At 41.1% G+C, this 16,855-nt stretch overlaps 1 protein-coding gene across 1 annotated transcript in view; it reads left to right on the top strand.

Moving 5' to 3' along the window:
* Nucleotides 1-16,855, top strand: part of LOC126267483 (ribosomal protein S6 kinase delta-1) — a 221,007-nt gene that overhangs the window by 115,210 nt on the left and 88,942 nt on the right. Inside the window, exon 9 of the mRNA XM_049972768.1 lies at nucleotides 13,801-13,934. Within this exon, the coding sequence (XP_049828725.1) occupies nucleotides 13,801-13,934 (134 nt within the window). The remainder of the gene's footprint in view (nucleotides 1-13,800; nucleotides 13,935-16,855) is intronic.

Genomic DNA, 16,855 nt, shown 5'->3' with positions numbered 1-16,855 from the left:
GGATTCAACAGGATGACTCACCAGGTGGGCACTACATCTTCAAGAGTATGACATTACCATAGTGTACAAAAGTGGAAGAAAACACCAAGATGCCGACTGTCTCTCAAGAAACCCTGTGCAAGACCATCAAGACTTCGATGAAGATAGTGACTGGCTCACTGCATTCCAGGATCTCTCTGCTGAGCAGAAGAAAGACGCCAAGATATCTCAAATTATGCTTACCTTAAATCGGTCAGAGGATGTGAAAGCAAAATTTAAGGTAGTTAATGGATTATTTTGCAAGAAAAACTTTTATCTGTTTGGAAAGAGCTGGCTACCAGAGATTCCTAAACACATGCACTTAGATGTTCTACAGAAATTCCATGACACACCTGAGGCCAGACATTTAGGATTTATTAAGACTTATAATAGGATCTGCAAGAGATTTTTCTGACCAAGTTTATTTAGGAATGTCCATCACAATGTGTCTCACTGTTGAGAGTGCCAGAGGAGAAAGGCAGTTCCTCAGAAATCACCTGGCCGACTCATACCAATTCCACCAACTGAAACGCCTTTCCAGCGTGTTGGGATTGACCTCCTCAGACGATTTCCAACGTCTGCTAGTGGCAATAGATGGATTATGGTTTTCACTGATTATCTGACACACTGTGCCATTACAAAAGCCGTGAAGCATTCGAGGTAGCCAAATTCATCGTGGAAGACATTGTATTAAAATGCAGTGTCCCAAGGTTGTTAATTATGGATTGAGGGAATGTTTTTTAATCGAATCTTGTGACAGAGATAAACCGACGGTGCTACATTACTCATTACATGACGACTGCCTACCATTCGTAAACTGATGGGCAGAGCAACTGATATGAGGTGCTACCTTTCGTGACGTTTGCCTACAAGACACCACAGGATTATGCCATTTTTCCTGGTGCTTGGGCATAAGGCGACTACGACGATGGACGCTGCGTTTCCATTACATTCTGATGACGTGGACGATGACTACATTGTCCAGGTGTTCACCAGAGCTGAGGAAGCTTGGCTTTTAGCTCGATTCCGCACACTGCAGGCTCAAGAAAACAATCGCCGAAGGTATGATGCGAGCCACTGCCCTGTTGTGTACCAGCCTGGTGATCTCGTCCGGATATTCACTCCTGTTCAGAAGGTTGGCCTCTCTGAAAAGCTCCTCAGGCACTACTTTGGACCTTACAAGGTTGTAAGACAATTGTCTGATGTTACTTATGAAGTTGAAGATTTCGACCCCGACACAAGACAATGAAAGATCAGAGATATGGTCCACGTCCTTCGAATGGAGCCCTATAAGTATCCTATAACCCAGGGTCAATTTGAAGCTCCAGCAACAAGCGGAAAGGTGATAAAGAGCGTAGGGCAAAGGAAGTTCTAAGAAGATCACCACAAGGACAAACATGAGTCATCGGGAGTCGGAGTATGCAGGAACAATGACTCATTCCCGGACTAGGAGGACGTAACACCGAGACGCTGTTCCCTTTAAGAGGGAGCTTTGTTACAGAAGGAGCTGAGTAGTAGTTATGATACTAAACAGTTGCATAGAGGGTCGCGAGTTCAAAACTCCCCTGAACTGTGAAATTTTAATTTATATATTCAGTTTGAGTGCATTCTAGAAGTATCCACAAATGTCAAGAATCATTGTACTGGAATTTTATGTAACTTTATATATACTGTATGTGTTCTGGCCAGAGGCAGTTCGCTCCATGCTCTTGTATGCCCAAGTGCTGAATAAACCTTCGTTAAGTGAAGTTAGTGTTCGTTATTCATGTAATTACACCTTCTTCTCTGTGACAATATTTTTAGCATAGAACAAAGAATAATATACATAATAAATTAGCATTGTTTTTAAATACAATTATATTGAATGATAAATGTGTTTTTCTGTACATTTTTACATATGTCTTTCAAGATTCATAAAAGTCTTAATTCATTGCATTGTTCGTAATTCCATGTGAATAAATATTATTCTCCTCAGGACAACCATTACATTTTGTTTATAGTATCCCCTGTCCTCAGTAATAATACGCATTGTATGAGGACTGAAAGAAATGTATATTAGGGCATGATTTTTCCAGTTTTTTTTCCTCCCCTTCAAAAGTTGATAACCTTATAGAATTGCTTTATTCTCTGCCTGTCCAACTACTAAGAATCCTTTTTCTCAGGACTGGGTAGATGTACCAAGTCGAAATTTGTGTCACATACTAAGGTCTGTTAGGACCTTGGTGCTGTGACAAATACAACCAAAAGATATGGCCATTTATGTCACATATTTTTTTACCTACAAACTCACTCATCAAAACATATAGGGTGGTTCCTGTTGACCTAGAATCATGAAATTTGGAAAGGAGGTGGTTTCACGGTACAAGTAAAGGAAAAAATCTGAAAAGTGTTATTTTGTAATAATGTGGCCTGAGCTCCCAGTTGGTGCACGACAGCCCAGAAAGATAAGTATACAGCTTTTTTTCTGTGTTTACTTCATAGATTCTTACTTAAATTGCGTGCGAGTTGCATATAGGTGGTGTAATTTCGAGTTTTAGTTACTGTAATCGTAAACTCAGGCAGATTGTAGCGCAGTTGTTCGGCATTTGTACAGGTTAGTTCATACATTCTTTGCGTGTTTCCCTTGCGTTATCTAGGCACGGACTCGTGTTTCAGTAACTGTTGTTCAACATCGATTAGAATGGACAGGGACTGATTGCTATGTTTGGATGAGGGCTGAGTTGGCATCTCTTCTCCCACAGCTGCAGGCGGCGCTGACTTCGGTCGCGCAGCTTGAGGCTGTTGCCAATGGGCACCACTGTGGGGAGCCGTACTTGGGTATCACAGGGATGTCAACCTTGTCCTGTCTGTCCCCAGATCGGTTTGCCACTGTGGTTGCCCCAGTTGCTGCCTGCAGTGGGGCTGAGCCCTCGCCTGTGGTTGATTGGGAGGTCGTTCCAAGGCGTGGCAGGCAGCGAAAGACATCCCCGGAGGCTGATCAGAAAGCCTCCCCGGTGCGTCTGACAAACAGGTTGGGAGCTCCAATGTTAAGCGCATAATTAGGGATATGGTGGCTAAGGAGGGGAAGAAATCCAGTGTGCACTCCGTGTGCATTCTGGGTAGAGTTATTCCTGATGTGGAAAAGGTCCTTCCGGATGCCATGAAGAGCACACGGTGCAGCCAGCTGCAGGTGGTGGCACATGTCGGCACTAACGACATGTGTCGCTTTTTATCTCAGGAAATTCTCTCTGGATTCCAGCGTCTATCTGATTTGGTGAAGGCTGCCGGTCTTGCTTACGAGATGGAGGCAGAGCTCACCATCTGCAGCTTCATTGACAGAACCAACTGCGGACCTTTGGTGCAGAGCCAGGTGGAGGGTCTGAATCAGAGGCTCAGGCAGTTTTGCGACTGTGTTGGCTGCAGATTCCTTTACTTGCACCGTAGGGTGGTGGGGTTTCGGGTTCTGCTGAATAGGTCAAGAGTTCACTACACTTAGCTGGTGGCTACATGGGTAGTGGTGGCTGTGTGGCGTGGACTGGGCGTTTTTTTAGTTTAGAGGGCCTCGGGGAAAGTACGGCGTGGGCTGCAATCTCAAAGGGTGCATGGCAAATACAGGACGTGCTTGGATCAATGAACAGTCAGAATTGTAGTTGTAAATTGTTGTAGTTGTGCTGGGAAAGTCCCCGAGCTTCAAGCGCTAATAGAAAGCACAGAAGCTGAAATCGTTATAGGTACAGAAAGCTGGCTAAAGCCTGAAATAAGTTCTGCAGAAATTTTTACTAAGTCTCAGATGGTGTCCAGGAAAGATTGATTAGGCAGAATTGATGGTGGAGTGTTTGTGTCTGTCAGTAGTGGTTTATCTTGTAGTGAAGTCGAAATAGATACTCCGTGCGAATTGGTATGGATGGAGGTTGTGGTGTCACCGCCAGACACCACACTTGCTAGGTGGTAGTAATTCGGCCGCGGTCCGTTAGTATACATCGGAACCGCATGTCGCCACTATCAGTGATTGCAGACCGAGCGCCGCCACACGGGAGGTATAGTCTGAGAGACTCCCTAGCACTCCCCCTTGTTGGACAGCTGACTTTGCTAGCGATGGTTCACTGTCTACATACGCTCTCATTTGCCGAGACGACAGTTTAGCATAGCCTTCAGCTACGTCATTTGCTATGACCTAGCAAGGCGCCATATTCAGCTACTATTCTGAACAGCATCAAACCAGTCTCAGGACTGAAGACAACAACAACAACAACATTCTGAACAGATAATATTGTGAATCATGTACCGTCAAGTGCGACATTCATCATTAATGGATTAAAGTTAAGTATGAAACTAATTACGTCCACTTTCTGAATTCTCATTCCTTGTCATGTTCCAGACCTCACGTCAGTATAGTTCTCCCCTCCTCATGCCAACCTGCATGAGCTAAAACGAGAGCATTTCGGCCTCCATTTGTAACACGGTGTTGGTTCTTCTGCAGCCAATACAAAAGAGGTTATACTTAACAGCCGAACTAAGTTAATAATTGGCTCCTTCTACCGACCCCCAGACTCCGATGCTGAACAGTTCAGAGAAAATTTGAGTCTCGTAACAAATAAATATCCCACTCATACGGTTATAGTTGGTGGGGACTTCAAACTACCCTCGGTATGTTGGCAAAAATACTTGTTCAAAACCAGTGGTAGGCAGAAAAAATCTTCCGAGATTGTCCTAAATGCTTTCTCCGAAAATTATTTAGAGCAGTTAGTCCACGAACCCACGCAAATTGTAAATGGTTGCGAAAACACACTTGACCTCTTAGCCACAAACAATCCAGAGCTAATAGAGAGAGCCACAAACAATCCAGAGCTAATAGAGAGCATCATGACTGATACAGGGATTAGTGATCACAAGGTCATTGTAGCTAGGCTCAAAACTGTTTCTTCCAAATCCACCAGAAACAAGCACAAAATAATTTTATTTAAAAAAGCGGATAAAGTGTCACTAGAAGCCTTCCTAAGAGACAATCTCCATTCCTTCCGAACTGACTATGCAAATGTAGACAAGATGTGGCTCAAATTCAAAGATATAGTAGCAACAGCAATTGAGAGATTCATACCTCACAAATTGGTAAGAGATGGAACTGATCCCCATGGTACACAAAACAGGTTTGAACACTGTTGCAGAGGCAACAGAAAAAGCATGCGAAATTCAGAAGAATGCGAAATCCCGAAGATTGGCTAAAATTTACAGACGCGCGAAATTTGGCACGGACTTCAATGCAAGATGCTTTTAGTAGGTTCCACAACGAAACATTGTCTTGAAATTTGTTAGAAAATCCGAAGAAATTCTGGTCATATGTAAAGTACACAAGAGGCAAAACACAGTCAATACCTTCGCTGTGCAATGGCAATGCTGATGGTACTGTTAAAGAGGAGTTATTGAATGCAGTGTTCCGAAATTCCTTCACCAGGGAAGACGAATGGAATATTCCAGAATTTGAAACACGAACAGCTGCTAGCATGAGTTTCTTAGAAGTAGATACCTTATGGGGTGTGAAGCAACTCAAATCGCTTGATACGGGCAAGTCTTCAGGTCCAGATTGTATACCGATTAAGTTCCTTACAGATTACGCTGATACAATAGCTCCCTACTTAGCAATCATATACAACCACTCACTCACCGATAGATCTGGACCCACAGATAAGAAAATTGCGCAAGTCGCACCAGTGTTTAAGAAGGGTAGTAGGAGTAATCCATCGAACTACAGGCCTATATCATTGACATCGGTTTGCAGTAAGATTCTGGAGCATATACTGTATTCAAACATTATGATTCACCTTGAAGGGAACAATCTATTGATATGTAATCAGCATGGTTTCAGAAAACATCGTTCTTGTGCAACACAGCTAGCTCTTTATTTGCACGAAGTAATAGCCGCTATCAACAGGGGATCTCAAGTTGATTCCGTATTTCTAGATTTCCGGAAAGCTTTTGACACCGTGCCTCACAAGCGACTTCTAATCAAGCTGCGGGCCTATGGGGTATCGTCTCAGTTGTGTGACTGGATTCATGATTTCCTGTCAGGAAGGTCGCAGTTCGTGGTAATAGACGGCAAATCATTGAGTAAAACTGAAGTGATATCAGGTGTTCCCCAGGGAAGCGTCCTGGGACCTCTGCTGTTGCTGATCTATATAAATGACCTGGGTGACAATCTGAGCAGTTCTTTTAGGTTGTTCACAGATGATGCTGTAATTTACCGTCTAGTAAGGTCATCCGAAGATCAGTATCAGTTGCAAAGCGATTTAGAAAAGATTGCTGTATGGTGTGGCAGGTGGCAGTTGATGCTAAATAATGAAAAGTGTGATGTGATCCACATGAGTTCCAAAAGAAATCCGTTGGAATTCGATTACTCGATGAATAGTACAATTCTCAAGGCTGTCAATTCAACTAAGTACGTGGGTGTTAAAATTACGAACAACTTCAGTTGGAAAGACCACATAAATAACATTGTGGGGAAGGTGAGCCAAAGGTTGCGTGTCATTGGCAGGACACGTAGAAGATGCAACAAGTCCACTAAAGAGACAGCTTACACTACACTCGTTCATCCTCTGTTAGAATATTGCTGTGCGGTGTGGGATCCTTAACAGGTGGGATTGACGGAGGACATCGAAAGGGTGCAAAAAACGGCAGCTCGTTTTGTATTATCACATAATAGGGGAGAGAGTGTGGCAGATATGATACGCGAGTTGGGATGGAAGTCATTAAAGCAAAGACGTTTTTCGTCGCAGCGAAATCTATTTACAAGTTTTCAGTCACCAACTTTCTCTTCCGAATGCGAAAATATTTTGTTGAGCCAAACCTACATAGGTAGGAATGATCATCAAAATAAAATAAGAGAAATCAGAGCTCGAACAGAAAGGTTTAGGTGTTCATTTTTCCCGCACACTGTTAGGGAGTGGAATGGTAGAGAGATAGCGCGATTGCGGTTCGATGAATCCTCTGCCAAGCACTTAAATGTGAATTGCAGAGTAATCATGTAGATGTAGATGTAGATATTACATGAAGTATATAATATTTTGTCATCAGTTTTATCTGACGTCAGACTTGAAATTAAAAGTCAGTAGTTCTACATTCAGATTAGTCTGGCATTGTTTGGCAGCTTGAAACGTCACATTACATGCAGCAATCACTCCATAGTACCCAATGGTGGATAAATTCTGAAACATGTCATTTGAGCAGTAAAGTCTTTCATTGCCTGGTGATTGACTTTTCGTTGTGATCCAGTCGGCCTCAATGCAAAACTACAGATTATTATAATAATGGCCACCTGTCTGCTGCATGACATTATGTCACACTTGTATTACTGAAATTAAAACATTGTCATCTTGGAATCCCTGACATGAATATCTTACTAGTTTCCATGTTGATAACAGGCAAAAATGGTAGAGATTCTTGATTACTGTAATGGATGAATGAGTTTGCATGAAACCCTCAAAGCACTAGTTGTACTCACACCTGGCCAATTTTTAGCTCCTTGTAATTTTTAGTTTTATTTGCAATTTATTTTTTAAATTTGTTGTAGTTATAATTATATGCCTGCATTGTTGCACAATGTGTATTTTTGCACAAATTATTATGTATTGCATTTTTTATTTTACAGTTTTTAACTTAATTGAGAACACAATACTAATGATAATAATAATAATAATAGTAATAATAATATTAATAATAATGGAAATACAGTGACATAATTGTAACAATGACAACTATTTTAACATAATTGTTTAACTTATATCATTATTAATGATGATGTAAATAAAACAGAAAGAAACTTCCACATGGGAAAAATATATTAAAAACAAAGATTCCAAGACTTACCAAGCGGGAAAGTGCCGGCAGACAGGCACATGAACAAAACACACAAACACACACACAGAATTACGAGCTTTCGCAACTGGCAGTTGCTTCGTCAGGAAAGAGGGAAGGAGAGGGAAAAATGAAAGGATGTGGGTTTTAAGGGAGAGGGTAAGGAGTCATTCCAATCCCGGGAGCGGAAAGATTTCCCTTAGGGGAAAAAAAGGACAGGTGTACAGTCGCACACACACACACATATCCATCCGCACATACACAGACACAAGCAGACATATTTAAAGGCAAAGAGTCATTATTAGCTGTACTACATCAAATAATAAATGAATAACTGTGCTACAAAAGTATTACATGGTGTAGTTCAATGTTATTGTCAAGTTTTCTCTCATATCTGTGCATTATTTATCTAGGACATCTTTGTAACACTCGTTTGCATCATCTGGAATTTCAGAATACTTTAGGAGGGCACACACATCTTTCTCCTTTCCTTTGCTAACTGTATTTTATTTTAAACAATGGGATATCCAGGATGGGATGTAACAATATTATGAAAACGAAAGCCGCTACTCACCATATAGCAGAGGTGCTGAGTTGCAGATAAGCACAACAAAAAGACTGTCACAAATAAAGCTTTTGGCCCATAAGGCCTTTTTCAAAAACGCGGCGCACACGTAAGATTTCTCAATTCTGCTGACACTTGGTCTGGCATGTAGCTATGGCTATGAACAGGAAAGAAGCGATGAATATGATTGAATTCTGCACTCTTTTTTTCCAAGAACATTGTAAGCATCATCATCAGGTATTTTTATTTTGCGTGCTGCAAGAGTCTGAGAATAGGTGTATAGTATTGGTGCTATCAGTTTGTTGTTACTTATCTAATTCAGAAATAAATTCCAGCAAAGCCGAAGCTACTCGACTGCATCCACATGAAGATTCTGTGTCAGACCAGGTGTAGGAAATAATGCTTTCCTGTTTTTGCTTCTTAGTATGGATCATGGTGCACAGATTGTATAACCACACGTGCCTAGCATAGAAAATGTCACTGGTATCTACATCTAAATGCACCTAGTTCTGAAATAAGCTGGTTTTGCTACACGTCAAAGCAAATTACCTTCCTCCATTTATATCATAACACAATTTTGCAAAAATTTTATATAATCTTTGTCTAGCCCATAGTTCACTTTTGTTCTCCAGACATGTTCCTGCTTTCATTTCCATTAAACAAACACTTACAAGTGAAGTAGGTATTGGTATGAGGGTGGCCCTTGAATGATAGAAATGTTTATGAAATATATGCTTGTATTTTGATCAGTGCCAGTTGGAGAACATCTTTGCATACACTTTTTCCTCATACACTTCCACCAGCAACTTGTATCAATTGGCAGCCCTTGTTTTAACAAGGAGCATTGTTAGAGTCCTAAACATTTTCTATCTTCGTAGAATCTTTTGAGCATTTTATTGACTGTGAGATCAGAAGGCAAATAATGTTTAGTAGACTTTCCCCTGTTGTTGGTGGCTCTCTCTGCATTTGTGTTTCTTTGTATCAGTTTTATTGGCAGTGGTTAGGTGCTTACAATCCTTTCCCAATCTGTTGCCTCATATCCTTTCCTTTGGCAACTTTCATAGAACCTGCTTTGTAGACAGTTTAATCTATCTTCCAACATGCCAGAGAGTGTTTGGAAAGTGGCAGCACAAACAGGCACTACTTCACCATCTCTTTTTCTAGTGGTGTACTTCAATGTCACTGTTTTCTTCCTTTTTGCATTCTCTGTGTTCACTACTCTGTGCTGAGGTGCAGAAATATTCAGAACTTTTAACAGAAATTTACCTTGATCAATTTCATCATTCAGTCTCATATGATGATGAAACTTGGTAATATATTCATAGCAGAATTCAGCAGCTTTTTATTCTTTCATTCCTTTACCTTTTAAAGGCAAAACCTCAAGTTCACAATTGCATTTGATAATAGTTCCCTGTTTACAGCTTTTACCGTGTATTTCAGGTCAATGTAAGCTTCTCTTGGGTCAGGATTTTCTCCCACCGGAAAATTCTTGACCTGTATGGCATTTTCAGAATCAGAAGAATTATCATTCATTCTGCTTTAGCTTGCAGTACTTCATTGCAGACTAATACAAGAGCATCAAGTGAATACTTGTCTGAAAGTAGGCTGTAGGTGTTCTGATGACAATGAAGTCTGGTTGCATCCTGCCAGAAAATATTATTACAGTAATGAGTAACGTAGTAAACAGCAACCTTGTGCACCAGTCTACTCCATTATTGCCAATTGTTTGCTATGGAAAGACACCTAATGCATTTAAAAGAAATTTTCTTGCATTTGGCAACTTTCACTTTAACTGCTAGAATGCGTATAGCATACATCAAGGCTAGTTAAAACCTTGTGATTTGGAGTGCCTGTACAGGCACCAGTATTGACGTTTGCTAAAACTTGCCTTCACAAGTTGATGTAAAGGGTCAACGTTATGCCATTACTATGCCTAACTCAATTTTGAAAGTTTGTGTATTTATTGAGTCATGAAAAAATGCTCCTCAAATATTCATTCCCTAGAACACTTTCCAAAGCTTGAAGACATGCCATCTTTGTTGAATACATTCTCACATCTACTGTTTTTATCTCACTTTTGTATAGTGAAGTTGACAGCCATTGGTTAGGGGAACTTTATTTCCTTCCTGGAGTTGCCGCTCAGGAATTTTTGTATAGTTGCAAGTATCAGACACTAGGTTTAGGGCTTTGTTGCCAGTATCCACATTTATACTTAACTAGAGTCCATGGTAGTTGCTGTCTGATGCTCTTTGAGCTATAATCTGGGAGTAAAATATTACTTGTATTTGTCTTTGCTCTAGGAGACCATTACATTAAAAAAAGTGTCTTCGCACCTTTTATTATACATAGAGGAAGTAAACAACCAATCATAGTGGTGTAGAACAATTACTAACAAAGAGATAGAGGGGCTGGCCAGTACTTACCTCAGCTCAGTACAGCCGATAGAGACACAAAAAACAACCGAAAATTTAAGCTCCTAGCTTTCGGAATAAATGTTCCTTCATCAGGGAGGAGAGAGGGGAAAGAAAGGGAAGAAGGGAAAGTGGATTTAGTTACTCACAACCCAGGTTATGAAGCAACAGGGAAAGGAAAACAGGGAAGGTAGCAAGGATGGAGGCATGGTTGTCAGAGGGAAGCACATAGTGGTGTAGAGAAAGTCAAAACAAACAATTTACAGTTACAATTTTATAGAGGGCACTTGTGGTCTATCAAATCTAGAAAGTACTTAAAGTTGTCTCACTAAAGCCACCTAAGCTACAGCGATTGTCTGTTAAGAGAGATTTTTAATATTTTATATCACACTCTTTGCACAAATTTTAGTCCTTGTAGGCAATTTAATGTAATATAATTTTGAACTGCAGTATGCTTTCATTGAAGATTACAGTTTTCGAGTTATTCAAGATAAACTGGAATGCATACATCCCCCCCCCCCTCCCCCCCTTTCCTTGCCAACATCCCCCTCCCACCATTCAGGATCTTGTATGTTGTTCATGGCACTCCCTACTAACGCTGTAGAAAAATTTGTAAGTGTAGAAATTATTTCTCATATTCGACCTTTTTTGGTCTTCATTGACAGGGGTTATTTCGCTACTGGCTTAGTCATGCACTTATAAATTATAAAACTGATACTGTTATACATTTACCTAAAATATAACGGCATAAAATTAACAGTTAATTAGTTGTGTTTGTCCAGGCCTTCTGACTATGAAATTACTGTACTTGTAAGGGTTAAGTGTCGATTGAACTGTCATCATAATTAGTTTTTGCGTCATGCTTACAGAGTCCATTTTTCTTTCATTATCCTCAAGGCATGTTTACATTAGTAATGTTAATGGAAGCTTTGGATCAAGGCATTATTGAGACATCAAAATGTATCACAGAAAAAAATGTTATGCAAGCTATTATTGGAATGAGGAGGGAGAAGAAGGTCTGTTTAGAAATCATAAAAATATTGATTTGAAAGCAGTGCCCTACATAATTGGAGTTGCGTGGGGTAGTGTAAAGGAACAGAATTTGATGAAAGCCTGAAAAATTTTCAGTGTGTCATAAAGTTTGCAAAGTCTAATTAAAATGAGAGACAGAATTATACACTGATCAGCCATAACATTATGACCACTGACCTACCATCAATATAAACCTGTCCAGGTGATACAAGCATCACCTGTCAAGGAGTGACAGCTGCACGGTGCGTGCTACCTGTATGTGTAATGGGGAAGGTGTGTAATCTATTAGAGTTTGAGTGAGGGCATATTGTGATGGCCCAGAGGCTCAGCACAAGCATTTCGGATACTGCACAACTTATTGGATGTTTGAGGAGTGCTGTGGTGAGTGTCTTCAACACATGGTTAAACCATGTCCAGACATTGTGGGGCTGGGTGGCCACTCCTCCATTACAGATGTCGTATGTTGCAGTTTAGGCAGACTAATAAAACCAGACAGGCGAAGAACTGTGGCAGAACTAATATCAGATTTTAATGCTGGACAGAGTACAAGTGTGTCTGAACATACAAGCACCAAACACTCCTAACAGTGGGTCTACACAGTCAACGACCCATGCATGTCCCAATGTTCACATCACAACATCGGCAACTATGACTGAAATGGGCAATGGACATTGGCTCAGTGGCAGAGCATTTCATGGTCCTATGAATCCCAATACCTTCTTTGTCGTGCCAGTGGGAGAGCGCGAATCTGTCAGCTTCCAAAAGAACATCTCCTTTACATAAGTACTTTGGGGCCAAGAGAGGCCGGCGGTGGTTACATTACGCTCTAGGGAACATTCACGTTGGCATCCAGTGGTGCTCATGCAAGGCATCATGATGACCAGGGAGTATCGCACACTGGTTGCAGACCACATATACTCCTTCATGATGATCATGTTTCCTAATGGCAGTGGCATTTTTCAACAAGACAATCCACCTTGTCACAAGGCTAGGAGTGTGATGATGAAATAGTATGAGAAACACAGTGACGATTTCCAATTGATGTGCTGACCTTCAACATGCCAGACCTGAACCAGCTTGAACATACCAGGGATGTGATTGAACATGGTGTCAGAGCTAATCACCTGCTTCCCAGAATTTGAGAATTAGATGACTTGTGTGTACAGATGTGGTGCCAACTCCCTCCAGCGACCTACCAGGACATGATTGATTCCATGCCACCATGCATCTCCACTATTTTCTGTGCCAAAGGTGGACATACTGGCTATTAGGTAAGTGGTCCTGATGTTCTGGCTGATCGATGTACGTCCGAAATGATCAGTATGCTAAAAGAACTCAGTTGCCATGAATGTGATGAAAACAACATTCAAGAATGGATGAATGTTGACAATGCAGATCCAAGGTACCAAATCATGCAGGATATACAAATTGTAAATCTTGTCACTGATAATGCTGACATCACCAGTATCTCAGTAACTAGTGGTCCTGAAAATGAAGGCAAAAATATACCATCTTCTTCATGAAAGTCACAAGTGTTACATATCTGTCTTGGGAAAAAAAGTGACTTAGCTGCTCATAAGTTGATATGCTTATTTGGACAGACCAAAATTAAGGATGTTAGGCACTAATCCTGTATGTATACAGTGTACATGCAAAATGAATATGTATTACATGTTTTTTGTTTAATAAGCTGTGCCACATACATTCCTACTGTACATGCCTTTGTTATAATAAAAGAGTCATGTTATTATAAATGTATGTAGTTTTTATTGGTAAACTGGTAAATAAAAGTATACAGTTAGATTATCTGAATAAACTAATTTTCTTAACATTCATGTCCCCCAGTTAGTTCAGATAGTCAACACCCTACTGTATTGTTATTCCAGCCAGGATTTTTTTGTACAGTTTTTTACAATGAGTTTGATTACTGTGAAAATGTACTTCTAGGTTCTGCACAAGTCACCATGTCCTGCCGATCAAAACAGAAAAACAATTTTTCCACAGAATGTACCATACATGGTAAAAATGTACCATTACATAGATACAGAGTCTGCTGTATTCCTTATACTACAGCATGCAAGGTGAGTGAAATTCATGTTATTCTTCATAAATTATAATGCAGACTCCTTTTAGCCATCCTGTCCCTAATAAGTAATCTTTAATTTTATTTCCAAATACTAATGTGTGTGGTAAAATTAATGTACAAGCTCTAACATTTTTATAAATGCTCCCATACACAAAATCACTTCTGTGTTTCACAAGTCATTTCACATAGTTCTTTCTTGGACGTGCAATAACTATAAAAACAAATATGATTTATGAGTACAATTTCCAAAAAATTATATGGAAAAGAAAAAGTAAAGGAATAATTACAGGAATTAATCTAGCAACTGCTGATCAGCTTACATAAAAATACATGTTTGGTTCGTGAGTGTAGAGTGACATAGTAGTCGTAATTGCCATAAAGAATATCTTGTAAGAGTAGTCTTTCAGGAGTAGAATTCTTACTGAGAAATTTAAGAGGAACAGAAATAAAGAGAAAAATTTAGATGCTGATAAACCGTGACAGGTTCCAAGTTTTCAGTATATTGACTGTTGGAAAGACAGTTACTGTAGCTGATAATGAGGCAGCATCATGAAAATAAATGTAGTATCCCACATAACCTCATTGGTTTCACAGGCTGTGCCATCTAGGTGTAGTTTAACTGAGTTGCAAAATACTTTTTGTTCATGTAATCTCCCTGGTTTAAACCTTCGCTACACCCATTGTGCTCCTACTTCAACTTCACACATTCCTTCAGTTCCCCCCATCTCAACTGCATAGTCATTTGCCTTTCTCTGTGCTCCTTTCATTTTCTCTCTTCCCTCATCACCCCTCACCCCCCTTCCTCCCCCTCACCACCTCCTTCCACTCACCCTCCCAGCTCCTCCAATGTTGTTCCTAACAGCACACAATCCTGTCCCCACCATGTCCCTGCATACTCCCATAGGCAGTGCTACAACGTCTTCCTCCATCCCCTCTCCTCCCCACCCAACACTTCTTCTGTATTCCCAGTATCCACCCCAGCTGAGATCACTGCTTACACCAATGGGGCCACTGTGCCTGGAGATGACTGTGGCCATGCACGTGTCTGTTGTGCATGTATGAATGTGTGTTCCATCATCTGATGAAGAACTTTGTCCGACAGCTATAAAATATCCAATAGTCTACTTTTAAATATTTCAGTCTGCTTTTAAACATCTCTTCTATCTAACAAGTATCAATCTGGCTTAATTCATATTGTTATTCCTACCAGCCTACAAGAAGGGTGGAAACAATTAACAGTCAGTCTTAATGCCTCAGTCCGAAAATGGCAGAATGGGCTATAGCCAAAGTACTGAAGGAAGACAAAGTTTGATTACAGCTGAATTCTCACAATGTTATAGATCAAGTAACATGCCATAAAAGCAATATGCAAAAAGTTATGGTTGAGAATTATGAATTATTTAGGAATAAAGGAGATGACTCACCAAAAGGAAGAAGCACTGTGTCATCGATAGGCATACAAACAAAAAGTACAGAGCTTGGCTAGCTTTTGGAAGGAACTTCCTTTTTCAAGCTTCTAGGAAAAACATGCACACAAATGCACTTACATGCAAATGCCTTCACCATACCGTGTGCTGAGTCGACAAATTGGCCAGGGGTGCTGTGGCAGGGGAAGGCTTACACGAGCGCGAGCACGTCGCGCACACACGCACGCACGCACGCACGCACACACACACACACACACACACACACACACACACACACACACTCTCTCTCTCTCTCTACTGGATGGGGGGAGGGAGCAGTGAGTTATGTTATTTTTAGGCAAGGAAGGTAATGGGAGTGAAGGATGTGCTGTAAGCACCTGCGCAACTCAGAAAAGCTGCTGGTGGTGGGGAGGATCCAGATGGCAGTGGTTTTGAAGCCGCCATTGAAATCTCTCATGTTGTACTCTGGTACGTGTTGTACCTCTCTGGATGGTCCAGCTTGTTTTTGGTAATGGGTCGGTGGTTGCCATTCATTCTAGTTAACAGATGGTTCATTGTCATAACAATGTAAAATGCTATGAAAGGGTTGCAGCAGAGGTGGCTGCTTCTACAGGTGGCGCAGGCCATGGTGGAGTAGGATAAACCTGTGATGGGACTGAAGTAGGTGGTGCTGGATTGGTGGATTGGGCAGGTTTTGCATCTGGGTCTTCCACAGGGGTATGATCCCTGTGGCAGGGGACTGGTGGGGGAGGGGTTGGTGGAATAGGTAGTGGTATCGGGTGGACTGCGATATTGTGGAAGTTGGGTGGGTGGTGGAACACCACTTTGGGACTGGTTGGAAGTATGTTGGCTAGGATGTCCCTCCTTTCAGGGCATGATGATAGACAGTCAACAGCCTGAAAAAGGACATGGTTCAGTCGTTCCAGTCTGGGGTGTTACTGGATGACGAGGGGGACACTTGTTTGTGGTTGTTTCTTAGGATGGATGTAAGAGTAAGATGTTTGTGGGGAGTGGGATGGGAGCTGTGTTTGTCAGTTAGGTCTGGAGCGTATTGCCTGTCTGTGATGGCCTTTTTTGAGGCTTTCAGCATACTGGGTGAAGGAGTTCCCAGCACTGTCTACCACGGATGGCCAGGTTGTATGGGAGGGATATTTTGGTGAGAAAGGAGTGGCAGCTGTGAAAGTGCAGGTGACTGATGGATCTGTTGTGGAGCAAGATGTGAGTTGAGCCATCTGAGAGGAATAAATCGACACCTAGGAATGTGACATGATGGGTGGAGGAGGACCAGGTGAAATGGATGAGAGAGAATGTGTTGATGTTGTGTAGGAATATGTTTGTATACTTTCCCTTCCAAGGTGTAGTAGTTATGGATCAAGTTGTAGTCAGTTAGGTATACAAGTAATGAAGTGGTGAGTCTGGATCTGCTGGGCATTGTTAGAGGTAGTGTTCAGTCATGGCAAGGCCATATGCATTGGTTGCATCAACAGTG

The sequence above is a fragment of the Schistocerca gregaria genome, chromosome 4 (genome assembly GCF_023897955.1).
Source record: "Schistocerca gregaria isolate iqSchGreg1 chromosome 4, iqSchGreg1.2, whole genome shotgun sequence".
NCBI lineage: Eukaryota > Metazoa > Arthropoda > Insecta > Orthoptera > Acrididae > Schistocerca > Schistocerca gregaria.
Note: the sequence above shows the minus strand (reverse complement) of the source record. Positions and strands in the feature narration are given on the sequence as shown.